The sequence below is a fragment of the Rhincodon typus genome, chromosome 4 (assembly GCF_021869965.1).
Source record: "Rhincodon typus isolate 14 chromosome 4, sRhiTyp1.1, whole genome shotgun sequence".
In the NCBI taxonomy this organism is placed as follows: Eukaryota; Metazoa; Chordata; class Chondrichthyes; order Orectolobiformes; family Rhincodontidae; genus Rhincodon; species Rhincodon typus.
In genome coordinates this window covers 32,819,357-32,837,666 of record NC_063335.1, presented here as the reverse complement: position 1 = coordinate 32,837,666, position 18,310 = coordinate 32,819,357, and the positions used below count along the sequence as shown (strand labels likewise).

The 18,310-nt window shown below is 39.2% G+C and overlaps 1 protein-coding gene across 1 annotated transcript in view; it reads right to left on the bottom strand.

Annotated features, from left to right (window-relative positions):
* The window catches only part of LOC109916793 (chromodomain-helicase-DNA-binding protein 7-like), an 87,403-nt gene that overhangs the window by 26,056 nt on the left and 43,037 nt on the right, over nucleotides 1-18,310 (bottom strand). Inside the window, exons 4-6 of the mRNA XM_048595705.1 lie at nucleotides 7,266-7,385; nucleotides 1,337-1,396; nucleotides 547-602 (exon numbers count right to left, since the gene is read on the bottom strand). Of these exons, the coding sequence (XP_048451662.1) occupies nucleotides 547-602; nucleotides 1,337-1,396; nucleotides 7,266-7,385 (236 nt within the window). The remainder of the gene's footprint in view (nucleotides 1-546; nucleotides 603-1,336; nucleotides 1,397-7,265; nucleotides 7,386-18,310) is intronic.

The window sequence follows — 18,310 nt, the reverse complement described above, 5'->3', positions numbered from 1 at the left end:
GAGTCACAGATCCGAAAAGACAAGACAGCTTCTCTCTTCACAGATGCTGTCTGGTTTGCTCGGTATTTTGTGTTTGCATAAGATGTTACGTCACAAATCTATTTTTAAAACTTTGTAATGGCCTCAGGTCATTGATAGTAAGTAGCAGCCAGTGTTTGCTTTTTTAAAATTTCTGAAACTCTGTTGCTTTTGTTGATGGCTAGATGTTATGTTTCCACTTGATTATTTACAGTTTTTTAAAATGCTTAATGAATGATATTGGAGATATTTCAAGGAAATAGTGAAGTGCAAGCATATAGACTTTCTCAGTTAATATGATGTAGCTATCAATGCTTTCATGAGAACATTCAGCAGCATACAAACTGAGTCAGAGGATAATTAATTTTCGACTTAATAGCTTTCAAAATCATGCTGAGGGCAGGACCCTTATGAATTTCCACAAGGACATAATTTTCATCAATCTACTTTATGGTACAATGTCACCCATTCAGGGAAAGAATGCCTAAGCACCATTTCGGATTAAGTTTAATCTGCAAACATACTTACTAGTTTTTGTATTTGACAAACAACTCTTCCACTTCCACCTCTTCTCCAGACTCAGTCTGAAATCACAAGCACATTTTAGAATCTGATGTCAACACAACCATTTGTCACTGTCATTTAAATCTTCAGGCAATTCACTATAAAGTGGTTAGGGACACAGTTATAACCTGCTTAAGTAGTATTAGAACGCAAAGAACACCAAAAGTTTCCTTTGGCAGGGATTACTTTATCCCCCTGCAATATCCTTACGAAAAGCTATCAATTCCAACTACTCTACTTACTGTGTCAACCAACTCATGAATCATTTTATCTCCTCCTTAACCACCAGCTACTTCATTCACAATAACTTGACCTCGACCTGGCTGCCTGCCAAACCCACAGCGTTAAGCAGATGCCAAATGTACCATTTCCTGAAGCAGCAGCAGCAGTTTACAGCTGCACTACTGGAAGCCACATGTATTATTGTTGGCAATCATAAAAATTAATCTCAAAAAAGTGTTATAATTTAAAATATTGTCCCTCTAATAAACTCACAATCATGTTCTGTTGTTTGCAGAAGGTTACATTTACACCGATGCATTTTCAGTATCATTCACAAATCACAATACAAAATTATACTCAATTCATATAATCAACAACCGCTATAAAGACCTAAATGCCCAAATTTTGACCTGCTACTGTTACATGGCTGCCAGCTGTTACTGGCAGATCCAATATCTGTACTTAAGGATTATGAAAAGACCAGTTAGTCAATTACTCCCTACATGCCTTACAAGAGAATGTTACTGCTTACAGTTTTCTTCACCACTCGCATGCTCAAGATCTTCTCAGTAACTGGACCAGCTGCAGACTCCTGAAAGAATTATTCAATAATAAAAACAGTTGTGAATCTGAATTTATGACAGACATACATGAACACATATGCTCCTTGCAAAAAGCCTCAGTTGCTTTAGTAGCACCATCTAGGGATCTGAGTAAATTCATCTCACAAACTCCTTGCAAGAGAAATAAGGCTCTGGGATTGTTAAAGGGACCTAAGGGACAATTTTTAAACACAGAGTTGTTTGTAAGAGGGACAAACCGCCTGAGGGAGTGGTAGATGCAGGTGCAGTTATAACATTTGAGAGATATTTGGACAGGTACATGACTGGAAAGGTTTAGAGGGATATGGGCCAAACGCAGGCAAGTGGGACTAGTTTAGTTTGGGAAATTTGGTCAGCATGGACACGTTGGACAGAAAGGTCTGTTATTGTGCTGTCTCTATGACTTTATGAAAGGGCATCAATGTTCATCAAGTGAGTTTTGATTAGGAAATTAAAATCAAAGCAGCAGTCAAAATTTAAAGTACTGTTCTGAATTTATTTATAAATGATTTATCTACTTAAAACTAATACTTTTTAGATCACAATGCTTGTTTGCTCTACTGTTCAGGTCTAAGATTTTAGACAGTTTCCTTGAATAATTTGCATATTGCTGCTCTTCTTCTGAAGGAAGTGGTTTCCAACAAAATACTCAGTATCTGGTAAACTTGTTTAATACAGTACCAATCAATGTACAACAACTATGGGATACGTTTTAAACTGCCAGATAATTTACTATAGGTGCAAGACCTACTGTTTGAGATTTTCAAAATCCTGTATATAAACAGTACTAGCAACGCCAAAAAATCCCAACCGCATGCAAATTGTGGCAGTCCCTCAAAAATAAAAGATAACCCATTACAGCAAAAATTGCATTCTGTAATTTTTGTGGATGGTATACTCGTTACAACACATTACAATTCAAACCAAAAATCAAGAGATGAAGCAGAGAAACACAATTACATTTCAGGTCGTTTCTTCGCTAAAGCCAACAATGTAAAGTAAAATGTGTTCAAACAAGTTGGAAATTATGATTCAGGCCCCTGACACATCACAGACAAACATTTATTCCACCTTGTTTACAGAAATTATATTTGCATTTTTTAAATTTTGGTTTTGTTTCTTCGGGGTGTAGGAACAGAAGGAACAGAGGGGGGAACAAAAAAGAGGTTTCACTTTAAAACAGATGGCTTATTTTTAATATGCCAACCTTGGAACTTTTCAGGACTTGAGAAAGAAAGACACAATGGGCACATTGAACTCAATTCTGCTCCTGACCTAAATATAACTGAGAATGACGCATTAGTGATCTGCATTAGTGATGTCATTTCAGGCATTAATGTTAGTCAGGACAGCAGGAGAACGTCATTTTGCTTCCAAGACATTGGTGCTGTTTATTCATACTGGGAATGAAAGACAGCAGGTAGCCAGCATTTAAATCAAAGGGCTCTCTACTGTTTCAGAAGACCAGTCTGGCCTCTGCGTTCTCTTCTGTAAGATACATCTTCAATTTCCAGCCACTGGGCAGCATTTAAAGGAACCCACTGGAGTCACATGATGGCACTGGGGATTGGTGGCAGAAAAGTGGGAGAGTGGTCAGTCAGGAGAATCAGACAGGACCTATTTCCGATTCCCAGTGTAAAGAAAATGACTCCCAATTTAGTGGTGGTGGAAGAAGACAACATAACATGAAAGTCCCACCCACTGGCAGCAAGATTGCCAATTAGGTTTATTATTGAGTCATTTAAAGCCAATTATTCCTGGGTCACCAAAACCAAATGGTGCTTCAGGGTTTTAATCCAGGCAAGTCTGCCTGTGGCCACCCATTTCTTTGCAACGGGCAATAAATACTGGCCCAGCCAACAATGCCCATGTCCCACAAGTGAATAAAAGAAATCCCATCACTCAGCCAACCTGTATCCATGTTGCAACTCTCCTTTTTATTCCATGACCTATCACTTTCCTCAAGTCTGTTATGTCGGACACTGAAGGAAATGCCATTTGGAATCCCATGCACACAATGGATTGGCATGTTACAGCTTGAAGTACAATGATTTTGTCCACAAACTCTACTGCCTAGGTCAAAATACTGAGTGACTTTTTTTTTCCAACACCTTGAAAAAGTAAAACCCCAATTTAAAAGTGGCCTGTAACAATGTTGTCATAGGTTCCCACCTTTTGATGGCACTCCCATGAGTCTCAAATCTGTTCCAGCTCTGCTAGCCATGTTATCTTCATTTGTTAGAAAGTTAATTTAATGAAAATGGAACCTATTATTTAAATTAAGTTTATAACACCTTATTTTGGTTCTGGTCTCCAAGTGCCCATGGCTAGGAGACTCTGATCACTGGCATCTGCTGGGCTACCCCAAGATCAGTGCACAGGGTCAGGGAGGAATCAGATTGGGCTCAAAATATTAACTTTGTCTTTCTCTCCATAGATGCTGCCACACCTGTTGAGTTGCTCCAGCATCTAGAATGCTTATTTTAAAATCAATCCTTTTATTTTAATATATATCTCCACCAAGCTCCCACTAACGTTTCAGACCAACTCAGAATTCCCAACCTTCCCATACATAACTTGTTTTGAGCTTGATGGCCCCTTCGTGAGAGTCACAGGATATAAAAGGGCTGCCTGGAAAGTACAGTTAAGGCCACATTTGGATCAGCCACAATCTTACGTAATGGCACACTTGGTGGGGAGCTGAATGGATTTCTCTTGCTAATTTGCATTTGTGGAGTGGTCTATCCCAACTCAGTAACTTATAAACAACCTTCCTGCTCAGTGGACCTTACTGCTCCTGCAGTCCTTCACTGGCCTCTTTGTAGGCTCCATGCAACTGTTGTCTGGATGCATTTGAAATGCTGGTTAATCTGGACAGGTGAGAATGTCTTAATGGAATCCTCATGATATTACCAATACTATTAATATATTCACAGTCTTAAAAACAGGATTTACATCAATATCCTGGAGTATACCTTTAAAAAGAGTACCAACCCAGCATACTGGCAGGGATTTCTTGAATTTGCCTTTAATGAGTTGCCATTCAGTTGCTTCCCTTGACTTCTCCCTTTCCCTCCCACACTACGGCATTTTCCTTGCCTTTGGCTAAAACGCAGTTCAACCAGCAGGCTGCATTCACCATTGCGAGCATTCCTCTTCTCACCCAGACATGAACACCTGAAAAATATTCATAACTTGGTCTGCAGCACTGCACACCTCATCCTCAGTGAGTGTTACTCTTTTCATTTTCTTGCTATCTATCAGCTTTCACACTAATATCCAATACTTCACACCAGCATTGCCTGGATAGTTCCTCCACAAACCTGAGCTCTGAACTGCTTCTTTCCTCAGCATACCTCTTCCCACTTCATTGTTATTCTAAGCTCCAACTTGGCCAGCAACCATCCAATCACTGACACCAGCTGGGTTCCCCATTAAGAATGGGGAGGGGAGGGGAGGGGGGGGCGGAGTCTGAGAGACGGATAAAAAGAGAGCGAGGAGAAAAGGAAGTTAGTAAGAGAAGGAACTAGAATTATAACAGTTACAATGAGGTAGAGAGAAATTGCAATATGGACATCATAATAGAGGATACATGCTCGGACTTATCGCAACCATTGCCACAGAACATCCACTTACTTTACACATTACCCTCAACTCCTATGTCATAATTTTTGAAAGACTTTTGACACAACATTCCACTCCAAAATGCATGACTATTGTAAGCTCCACGTGTAAATATACATTCAAGTTGTCAGCCTGGATACAGCATGTATGACAGAAGCACATGGTGAGGATTTCCATGTCACTAAACATCGATGCAATGAAAATGACAGCCATATAGAATACCGAAACTCAGTTACAAAAGATTTTCTTCACAGTTTCAGGTGCTGGCCACTATGAATGGTCATTCATCTGAATCAACCAATAAGTATCAATCAGGTAATTACAGTTTTTGATACTGAAAAGGATAGAAAAGTGATAAAATCAGGGTCAATAATGGATTAAATGCAGCAATCTAATTAAAATATTTCATACTTGCTTGTCTAAGAATATAGGAACAGGAGCTAGCCATTCAGCTGTCATGGTTGATCAAATGTTTCAATATCTATTACTCTCACTATCCCCATAATCTTTTATGCAATTAATAATCAAAAATTAATGAACTCTACTTCAAATGCACTCAAAGCCTGAGCTGCCAAAGACTTCTGACAGAAAAAATTCCAAAGCCTCCAAAGTTGGCTCTTACTTCAAAGGGGTTGGAGCATAAGAGCAGGGAAGTTTAATTGCACCAGTACAAGGTGCTGGTGAGACCACATCTGGAGTACTGTGAGCAGTTTTGGGTCCCTTATTTAAGGAAAGACAGCACTTCATTGGAGGCAGTTCAGAGAAGTTTCAATAGGATGACCCTGGTATGGAAGGATTGTCTTATGAGCAAAGGTTGGGATTCTACTCATTAAAATTTAGAAGAATGACAGCTGATCTCAATGAAATAGAAAGGATTGTTAAAGGGCTTGAGAGGGTGGGGTAAACACCGAGAGGATGTTTTCCCTCACAGGAGAGTCTAGGACCAGAGGACATATGTTCAGAATGAAGGGACACCAATTCAAGACTGAGATGAGGAGGAATTTCTTCTCTCGGAGGGTTGAGAGTCTTTGGAACTTGACCGCTGTGGGGGCAGAGATCGTGTGTATTTTTTAAGGCTTGGATAGATAGATTCTTGATCAGTCAGGGAATCGACTGTTACAGGGAAAGGGCAGGAGAGTGGATGTGACGAATGTTGGATCAGCCATGAATCTGTTGAATGGCACGGCTGGCTTGAGGGGCTGAATGGCCTATTCCTGTTCCAATTTCTTATGGGCTTCACTGCCCTCAAATTTTAAAAATTCTCAACTGGGGAAATGTCTTACCTGCATCTATCCTGTCTATCTTTTCAAATATTTTGCACTTTTCAAAGGAATTCTATGATTCTATGAATATCTAAGTACAAATAGAGGCTATCTGGCCCATCAAGACTGCACCACTTCTCTGAACAGCATCCCAGCTGGAAACCCTCCCCCGCCTCTATCCCCGTAACCCCGCATGGGGTTTAATACCCCATGGCTAATCCACCTAACTTAGACATTCCTGGACACTGAGGAAATTTTTTTCAGCATGGCCAATCCACCTATCTTGCACATTTTTGGACCGGTATTTCTCTAGTATAACCTTATTACTCATAGTAATTTCCTTCAACTGCTCATTCTCCCAAGTTACCTGGATCTTTGGTTCTGGGAGATTTCTGGTAACTTCCTTCCATGAAAAGAGTCAAAATTATTGTTTTGCTCACTCCCATTTCTCTATTTCCTGCTATAAATTCTCCTGAATCTGCTTTTTAAAATATTCATATTCATGAATATCCATATTCATCCTAGCCATGTTTCCTTTTTACATACTTGCTCATTTTTAGATTTAAACTCGCGCTCAAAGTGCAAATAGCAATTTTACCACTGGTGATTGTAAAATAATGATTTTCCTCCAGTACAGAGCCAGTTGTTACATGTGAATTCATATTTTAGATGAGATTAAAAAGGTATTGAGCACCATTTAACCAACTTTGGATGAGTGCGACATAAAATACTCAGTCTATTGTCCATTTTTATAAATGTTGTAAACAAAATTAATATTTAAAATTATAAAATGCAAATTGTGTTTTAAAAAAACTTGACTAATATGAATAAAACTGTTCATGCATTATTTCACATGAGAAAATAATTGAAATGTCTTCTTACTACATTTATATGGCACTTAAATACAAAGCATAACATTGTCCAACTCATTAAAAGGATCTAGATTGTTCAGTCATTGACTTGTGACCAATACCTGTTCAGACTGTGAAGTGCTTAATGGTGAATCTTTTCCTGCATCGTCATCGTCAGATATTTTAAATTCTAGGTCCTCTGTGTATCTCTTTCTTTTTACTTGTCGGCTAGAGCGGCGTTTCTGAAAGTTAGAATGGAATTGGTTAACTGAAACCTAATTTATAATACATTCTACGACATTAGCAACATTTGGCCGTCAACTTCTAGTTTTCACTTATTGCAATGTGGCAATCCAAATTAATAATATTAAAACATACAAACAAATCTGATCTGTGCAAAATCACGCACTTAAGGTACTAATGATGGATCTGACTTTAAGCTTCTTTCTGTATCAGGTAGTTACAGAAAAGTTACAATGCTGATTACATTCAATGTAAAAATAGCTTAATATCAACTCTCGGATCTTTCTAACTGGCCTCATCTCAGGTTGCTGGGAGTCTGAAGAAAGAGCAGCAAATGCTGGAAATATTGACTACATCTGGCAGTAAGGTTGTAGAGAGAAACATAATTAACATTTCTGTTTGCCAGTGAAAAGGTTATCAACTGGCAACATTTACTCTGTTTCTCTCTTCACAGATGGTGTTCGACCTGCTTGTACTTTCAGCATTGCTTACTGGATTACATATGAAAAATCTCCTTGCCAGTTAATGTGAGTAAGGTTGAATGGCTATTAACAAACTGAATGAATAAATCTAGGAGGGACTGAGAAGGAACCTTTTTACTCAAAAGTAATTTGAATTCACTACAACAAGGCAGAGAACCACAGCCTAGATGCATTTAATGGAAAATGTAGATAAACATGAGCTTGAAAGAAATAGATGGTTCTATTGATAGGATATGGCAAAGGGAGGGAGGGAACTCACGTGGAGCATAAACACCGATTGAGTTTCTGTAATGCAAATTCAACATAACTAAGTCTTTTAAGGTGATGTCTACTGCCTTGATATACTCTGAGGGATTCACTTGATCCCAGCTGTCTATACCTGACATATGCCTCTTCCTTTTTTCTTGACCAGAGCCTCAATTTCTCTAGTCTTTCAGCATTCCCTACACCTACCAGCCTTGCCCTTCACACTAACAAAAGCATACTGCCTCTGAACTCGTGATCGCATTTCTCAATTGTCCCTTTACCTGTGAACAGCCTTCCCCAGTCAACTTTTGAAAGTTCCTGTCTAACACCATTAAAATTGGCCTTACTTTAATTTAGGACTCTAACTTCTTGATCAGTTCTATTCTTTTCCATCACTATTTTAAAACTATTAGAATTATGATCAATTGCCTCAAAGTTCTCCCACACTGACACCTCAGTTACTTGCTCTGCCTTATTTCCCAACAGAAGATCAGGTATTGCTCCTTCTCTAGTAGGTAGAAGAAAGATTTCTTGTATGCACTTAAATTCCTCCCCACCCAAGTCCTTAACACTATGGTAGTCCCAGTCTAGGTTTGGAAAGTTAAAATCCCCTATCATTAAAGCACTCTTCTTTTTACAGATATCAGAGATCTCCTTACACATTTGCTTCTCAATTTCCTGCTGACTATTGGGGGTGGCCTATAATACAATCCCAACAAGGTGATCATCCCTTTCTTATTTCTCAGTTCCAATCACATAGCTTCACTGGACTATCTCCAAGGAATATCCTCCCTGAGTACAGCCATAATGCTATCCCTAACCAAAAGACACTATCCCCCTCCTCTCTTGCCTCTCCTTCTATCCTTCCTATAGCATCTATACCCTGGAACATTTAGCTCCCAGTCCTGTTCATCCCCGAGCCATGTCTCTGCCATGGCTAGGATATCCTAGTCCCATGTTACCAAACATGCCTTAAATTCATCTGCCTTATCTGTCAAAGGGATTATCGCTGGACTGTTAATCCAGAGGCCCAGATAATGTTCCGGGGACCCGGGTTTGAATCCTGCAATGGCAGGTATTGAAATTTGAATTGAATAAAATAAAAAATCTGGAACTAAGAGTCTAATAATGACCTTGAATCTGTTGTCGACTGTTGGGAAAACCCATCTGGTTCACTGATGTCCTTTAGGGAAGGAAACTGCCACCCTTACCTGGTCTGGCCTACATGTGACTCCAGACCCACAGCAATGTGGCTGACTCTTAGCTACCCTCTGGGCAATTAGGGGTGGGCAATAAATGCTGCCCATCCAGTGATGCCCTCATCCTGTGAATGAATAAAGCAAAAAAAAAGGCCTCTTCCATTGAAGTAAATGCAGTTTAATTTATCAGTCTTACCTTGTTCTCTGCCAAGCTCTTGAACGCTTCGACTATTTGACTTGCTTCCCTACTGTACCAGCCTCAGCCTTTTCTCACTATCGCTTTGGCTCCCCCCACCCACCTTACTAGTTTAAAGTCTCCTAAAAAGCACTAGCACATCTCCTGGCAAGGATATTGGTCACCTTCCAATGCAAGTGGAACCCATCCCTCTTATACAGATCATTTCTACCCCTGAAAAGATCCCAATGATCCAAAATTTAAGTACAATTCTGCCAACCACCACAAACACCTCAACTAAAATCCTGGCGCTAAACAGGAATCAAACTGGAGACCATTATTATCTTTGTGCCTTAATATTACTCCACAGTAACAGCTATTCACCAGGTCAGAAACAATTGGATTAGGAAACATATTTACAGCAGATCCATCAGAAGATCCAAAATGTCACTGATAAAAAACTCAAATGAGTTCCATTTTAAGATGTCCATGCTGTAGAAACAAAAACAGTCTTGAGGAATGAAAAATTAATGGCAAAATGGAGCCCAATCAATACATTCAAAACCTCAAAGTCACAAGATCACAGGAAATTTAACACGAGATGGGCTCTCTCTCCAGTGGCTCCTGCCTTTCTTGGTGCAGACAGTTCCACCAGGCCTGCTCCCCGTTCTTATTACTGGGTTTAATGATTGATTCCTCCAATCTCTTTGTGACTTCTGCTTCTTCTCATAGGCCTCCAGAAAGATGCTGAAATTTAATGGTCAATGGATCCACCTCCAATCAAACTTCCCTTGCTCTACACCTTCCTGATGCCCTAATCTCAGATTTGTTTCTGAAGGAGCAGCAAGGGAGAGAAAAACTTTGCCTGTAGGAGCTTGAGCAGCAAGCATGGGGGAGACCAAATGAGACTGGAGGAAGTGCTTATACATTGTGACTTCTCCCATGATCACTATTCCTCCAAAAAAATCTTACTGCTCTCAATGATACACCTGCACCTGCTGTTTGCGATGAAGTCCTATATACAAGGCTGACTGTACTTGCATTTATTGCGTTTGATTTTTGCCTGCTGTATTCCTCCAGCTCCACACTGTGGTATCAGTGGATTAGGATAGCTTTAGCTTGTGTCAGGGATGTCCACAATAACCCACATCCTGAAAGTCAGCTTGAGAATAGATGTTACTTGGCTGAACTTTCTACTAGTTTCTGGAGAATGGTGTGACCTTTTCATCAATGAGTAACGAATAACCACGGAAGGGGATTTTTGAAACAAACAAAATGCTAGAGAAACTCAGCAGGTCAGGCTGCATCTGCGGAGAGAAATATATGTTAATATTGAGTCTGGTATGACTCTTCTTCAGAATTGAAATATTTCTGTTGGGTTAAAGCATTAATAAGGGAATTTTTCTGTACAGTATAAGTTACTTATGGAATACTAGTTTTTTTAAAATATAGTAACTGTCTCAAAACTTGAAATCTTGTTGAGCTCTGGGAATTCAAATTATCGGTCACTAGAGGGGATTGTTCCAATCTATTCTCTCAATTTATCGCATACCTTTCCTACCAGACAGCTTAATGTCATACATTGTCCCCCCCACCAAAATCATTACTGGAAAAACACACTTAAAACTTGGCTTTATTCTTGACTTTTAAAGTAACAGTTGTATCGGGAAAGTCAGACACTTTAATAGGAAGGACACAAGTAATAGATATCCTCAGAGCAGAGTGATGCTGTACATTGGAACACCCAAAGCCTTGTGTTACATCTATTTGATAATCACATAATTATTATAGGAGTTTAAAAAATTAGCCCCCTTCAAGTGTATGTATAACACTGAAGATCTATTGAAAGGTTAACGAGGTTGCACACCAAATTACAACATAAACCATATGTTTCTCGATTATCCATTTCCACTCTGCAAGGCAAAAAACAATGGATAATGGAAAAGCATTGATTCACCCTGTAATTATGCACGGTTCAAAGGGTGGTGTGGGAGAAACGGGTTTTGATTTACGGCACACTGCTTGGTGTAGCCTTCACCCAAGCTGCACTGGGACTAGGGTACTAGCAAATTATACAACTAGGGCTGCAGAGAGCTCTGACAGCTAGACTTTTTATGGTGATAAGGTGGTCCACTTGATGGGAGATTTGCAAAGTTAGACAGGACAAGACAATATTACATGGAAATCATATGGATAACGGTAACTAGGAGTGTGACAGCAAGGGAGAGGGTGTACAAAGATAACAGCAGACTAGCATACAAGATCAGTCAGCAAAACTATAAAAAGACTATAAAACTATAAAAAGGCTCTTTAACTGAATATGTGCAACATAACTGATAGCACAAACAGAATGAAATAAGAATATGATAGCTAGTAGAGAATATTCAAAGACATTTGACATTTCATTAGTATATACAAAAAGTTAAAGTTGATGGGTTCTGTTAATAAAGGATGAGATCAGCCAAGAGTGTGAAATGATCTTGGTTCAAAATATCAAAATATAGAATCGATTTAGGTGGAACTGATAATGAAGGTGGGATGAAGTCATAGGTTTCCACATCACAGTTACAGAGGACAGAGATTTTTTGATTTTGATTTAATTTATTATTGTCGTATGTACCCAGGCCTATTGAAAAGTTTTATTTTGCGTGCAGTACAGGCAGATTATATCATACAAAGTGCATAAGGGTAATAGAACAGAGTGAGGAACACAATGTTATGGCTGCAGACAAGGTGCACAGAGTGACCTACATTGCATTTAAAATTTGAGAGGTCCATTCAGAAGTCTAATAACAGCAGGGAAGAAGTTGTTCTTGAATCTTTTGGTACAAGTGCTTAAGCTTTTATTTCTTCTGCTTGATGGAAGATGTTGGAAGAGTTTATAATCGGGGTGGGACGGGTCTTTGATGATGTTGGCTGCCTTTCCAAGGCAGCGAGATGTATAGATGGAGTCAATGGATGGAAGGTTGGCTTGTGTAATGGACTGGGCTGCGATTACAACTCTGTGCAGTTCTGGGAAGAGCAGTTGCCATACCAAGCTGTGACGCATAGGATAGAATGGAAGCTTGCAAGGAAGATACTGCAATAATTATGAGTGACTTTAATTGTCACATCAGTTGGGCATGTGAAAATGGCAAAGATATCCTGGAGGCTGAGTTCATGGCATGTATTCAGGATAGTTTCTTAGAAGAGTGTATTTCTGGTACCTATCAGGGAATCTACCAGTAAAGAAGCAGTGGCAGTTGGCTGACAAGATATTCAATAATTAACAAAATATATCTATTCTATCGAGAATGAAATATCCTACTAGAAGAATAAAGTATTCAGTGCTAACTTTAAAAAAAGTGAAGGGTGCATCAAATTTAGGTAGAAAAAAAGAACGAACACCGTTAAGATTAGTAGTCAGGCAGAAGATCAGAAAAGTTTTAGAAACTAGAGACAGATGACCAAAATGGCAGCAACTAGAGGGGTCAGGGTAAATTACATGAAATATAAAAGCAGACAATAAAAGCTTCTGCAAAAATAAAGGAGGAAAAGGATATCTAAAGTAAACATTGGTCCCTGGGGAATTAATAATGGGAAATTAGATGCACTTTTGTTATTTTCTTCACTGTAGATTAGGCAAAAAGCATCATAAGGATCTTTGAAAAAGCTGTGTGCAAATGGGAGCTAGGAACATAAAATAATCACTGTTAGAGAGAAAAGGGAAAATAAATGAAACAAAGAGTGAAAATGGTTGAAAAGATCCCTGTATCTGATGGCCTGTGCCTTAGGGTCTAAACAGAAGGGACACAGATATCAGATACATTTTACAACCTCAGATTCCTTAATTTCTTAAATTCTGGAAAGGCACCAGCAGATTCTAAAGCAAGAAATAGAACACCCTTACTCAACCCAGGAAGATGGAAAGCAGGAAACATTTTGTCTCAAGTTTGTCATTGAGAAATTTCAAGAAAGGTGGTTGCAGGATATTTAGAAAATCCTAATATTGTCAAGCAGAATCAACATACATTTACCAAAAGGAAAATGTTTGGACAAACTTCTTAGTGTTTTTTTTTGAAAATGTAATAGCAGGGTGGATGAAGTAGTAATAGACATAGTATATTTAGATTTCCAAAAGTCATTCAACAGGATACTACCTAAAAGGTTATTGGACAAGCGAACAGTTTAGGTGTGTTGAGTGATACATTAGCATGGATAGTGGACTGGTTAGCTAACAGGAAGCAGAGATTACAGATAACTGTCATTTTCAGGATGACAAACAGTAACTAACAGAATGCCTCAGCTATCAGGCTGTAGCCTAAACTGTTTACGATCTACATGAATGACTTGAATGAAATTGTAGACAATTTGTCAATGATATATGTAGAGAAAGGAAAGCAATTTATGAGGAGCATACTAACAGTCTCTAAAGGGATAGAGGTAGTTTAGACAATTGGACAAAAAGCAGACAGGTGAAGGATGTGGGAAAATACGGCCCCCTGGAAGGAAAACAGAAAGACACATTAATCTTTAAATGGACTGAGATATTCATGTGCTTCTGGGGAGCCTCGTATATGAATCACCAAAAGTCAACATGCAGACATGGCACGGAGGATGGAATCTGAAAATAGAGAAGATTGTAACAAGTGTATAAAGCATTAGTGACATCACACTTTGCAGTTTTGGTCACCTTCTGTGGGAGGGACCTAACCTAGATGGAATCAGTTCAGAGATAGGAAATGCTGCTCAGTACGAAGATGAGGGATTTCTTATTAGGAAAGGTGAAGTAGCTTGGGTCTATGCTCTTTCCAGTTTAGAAGAATGAGAAGTTACCTTACTGAAATATGAAAGATTCAGAAGGGGGCCAGGCAGGACATTTGTTGAAAGAATGCCCAAGAGAGGAAACAATCTAGAACAAAGGTACACAGTTTCAAAATCATTGGTGTCCCATATATGTTGGAGACAAGGAAGAATTTTATCTACAGGAGGTAATTAATTTTTAGAATTCTCTTCTACAGACAGCAGTGGAAGCTATGTAATTGTATACATTAAAAGCCAAGTTAGACACATTTTGAATGTCAGTGGAGTAAAGCCGGAAAGTGAAATTAAGGCCATAATCAAACCAGCTTTGACATACAGAGCAGGTACAGGGGACCGAATAACATTCCCTCATTTCTATTTCTCACATTCTTATGTATAAGACGCAAGTCAGAATTTTGACAGAATACTCTCCACTGACCTGGATAAGTGCAACTTTAATGCCACTCGAAGCTAAACATCATTCAGGACAACGAGTTCATGTGGATGACTCCCAACAGCTACTGTAAATATTCACTCTCACAATCACTGACTAACGAGATTTGTTGTGTGCACCATCCACAAGGTGCAGTGCAGAAACTCATCTAGGCTTTCTCAAGTGCACCTCTCAAACCCACAATCTCAAGAACTTAAGACAAGTGCAGTAAATGCTTTGGGTCATCATTTCCCAATTCCCTTTCCCAGTCACATTATCTCTTGACCTGGATGAATATTCCAAATCCTTTCATTTTTGCTCAGTCAAAATCTTAAAACTACCCACCCAACAGTATCATGGGAGTAACTTCACCACAGTTTGAAGAAAATGGCTCATCACCCGTTTCCAATGGACAAGGAATGGGTAATAAATGCTGGCCTTGCGAGCAATACCTACATTCCAAGGATGAATACTTTCAAAAAATTCAATTTATAGAGTGCAAATAGGCTCTTTGAAGGAAATGAACCAGGTATACAATTTGTGAATTGTAGTTTTCCACTCAAACTATGCATAAACAATGTGAGGTAAAACACTGTTAGAAACAGAGTAGGAAACAAAAGGCACTATATTTTGTCCATGCAATGCTCTATGCACTTTCCCTGCCCATAGTTAAGGACAACAAGGACCTGGCAAAAACACAAAGACAGGCTACTAATAGAATACCACCGAATCAGAAAACGGGTAGAACATAGGAAAGTCATTCAGCTCACCGTTTCTATGGCAGGTCCCTGCTAAACCTCAGCTAGACCCACTCTCCTGCCCCTTCCCCACAGCCTTGCAAGTGTTTTTTCCAGATGATTGTACAATTGCCTTTGGAAAGCCATAATCAAATCTGCCCCCACCACACTCCAGATGCTAACCACATACTGTGTAAAAAGATTTTTCCTATGTCACCACAGGTTTCTTTATCCTGCACCAAATTGAACAGCTGTTCTGTCTTTCCTGACCCTTATAGTTTGAGCACTTCTAACAAATCTCCCCTCACCATTCTCTTCTCTAAGACCACTGCTTTTCCAAGCTATCTACATAACTGAAGTCCCAGAACTGCCCCCTCAATTTTTTTTTTTTGCACGCTCCCTGACACTCTCCCATCCTAAAAGCATGGTGTCCCAAATTGGGCTTTTTTAACCTCTACCCAAAGATAGGATATTACAAAGTTAAATCAGCATCTTGTGAGGCTGTACCAATGATTTGACAATTTGAACAGGTGGACATCTGATGGTAATAAGATAAACATCGAACACTGGAAATATATAAAAAAGGATGTGGAGATGCCAGTGTTGGAGTGGGGTGGACAAGGTCAGAAGTCACATGACACCAGGTTATAGTCCAACAGGTTTATTTGAAATCACAAGCTTTCGAAACACTGCTCCTTTGACAGATGGGGTCTGCCCGACGAAGGAGGCAGTACTCTGAAAGCTTGTGGCTATATTAAAAAAGAAACAGACCAGGTTTGGACTGTGAAACCTGTCAGATAGGCAACTCTTCTACAGGAACTGAACAAAAGGTGGGGTTGGATTGAGGAAAAGGAAGGGACGTAATATCAAACAGAGGTTTGGAAAAACTACAAAGATGGTGGAAATTGTCTAAACAATGAATATCATAATGAATAGCAAAGAGATACATAGGAAATGCTGAAACTAGCTAACAGCGTCACCATCATCATAGAAGAATTCTAATTGCAGATCATCTCCCAATCTGTTCAAAAGCATCCATATCTACAACAGCAACGCACCACTCGCTTATACTTCCAGTACTTCCTACTGGTTAGGCAATACCATCCACAATATTGCCTCTTTATGCTTGTATGAAAGTAGAATTAAACTCAAACAACGAAGTCTCAAATTCTAGTTATGAGATTGTTCCAAAAAAAGTTCAAGATTACAATCCACATAAACAACGATCTCCAAACAGTTGCTAGATATGTAAACTTCAATGTTGTAGGACCAATACCAAAGTTGGTATGTCTTTCCAGAGTTGAAAATTTCTGCTGACATATATTCAACTCACATGAAAAATAATGGATTGGTTGTTTGATTCTCATATTGCCCTCTTGTAATAACACTGCACCAATACTGACATAGTGGGCATCAACAGACAGGTTAACTGGCTTAGCATAATTTGGTGATGCTAAAACTATGCAGTATTCAATACAGCTTTCCAGTTGTCAATGGCACACTGATGTTCTTTTGTTTATTTACATTTCTTGCCATTCTTTAAACAAATTTGTCAAGAGTCACTGCAATGTCCACTGATGCCAATATAATGCAAACACACTCACCTTGTCTTAGACATGGGAAATTCCAAGATAACTCTTACCACTTGGCCTTGTCCAACAGTTTGGCCCAAATAAGTCACTTTTGCTCTGGCAAATTCACTTTTATCCAGGTTTTATCACCAAAGTGGCTCTTCGTAATTGATTTAATAATTTGCTCAAATGTTGTAAATGTTTCTCTCAGGTTTGGCTGAACACAATCAAGTTATCTGTATATGCTACACAGTCGCATAATCCTTCAATTATCTTTTTGATTAATCACTGAAAAGTTGCCAACATTAGGGGGAAGCGATGGCCTAGCGGTATTATCATTTGACTGTTAATCCAGAGACCCAGATAACACCCTGGGGATCTGGGTTCAAATTCCACCATGACAGATGGTGGAATTTGAATTCAATAATTATCTGGAATTAAGAATCTAATGATCATCATGAATCCATTGTCGATTGTCAGGAAAAACCCATCTGGTTCAATAATGTCCTTTCGGAACCTGCCATCCTTACCCAGTCTGGTCTACATGTGACTCCAGACCCACAGCAATGTGGTTGACTCTGGGCAATTAGGGATGGGCAATAAATGCTGCCTGGCCAGCGATGCTCTCACCCAGTGAATGAATAATAAAAAAAAAGTTTCATTTTGAACAGCATGATTTCACATTAATAAAGTCCACTTGTGGTTACAAACACTAATTTTGGTTGCATCAATGAACCTTACGAACCTCCTTTTTCAACCAGTTTTTGTAACAAATTGTACTTGCCTAACCCTCTCAATGTAATTTTCCATTTGTGGAATTGGATATGAACTCACCTGTTACTTTGACTTGACTTTGTGATATTTTGCGATCCATCTAGCTTCAGTACCACCAAAATAGGTGGGTTCCATTTACATTGACTCAGTTCAGTAATGTCAAGGTCCATGATGAATTACATCTCTTTCCTCATTTGGTCCAACTTTTCTGGGTTGAGTACATATGGATGTTTGTTCTATGGGTGGCACATCCCCTACTTTGATATCATGCCTTATACCCTGGCCTATTTACACAAATTGATTTGAGTCTATGACAGCTTTCTGGGAGATTGCATAATATTCTATCTAACCTTTTAAACATCTCCATATTATCCAATTGGGTTACTAGAGATAGTAGGAACTGCAGATGCTGGAGAATCCAAGACAACAAGGTGCAGGGCTGGATGAACACAGCAGGCCAAGCAGCATCATAGGAGCAGAGAGGCTTGATGCTGCTTGGCCTGCTGTGTTCATCCAGCCCTGCAC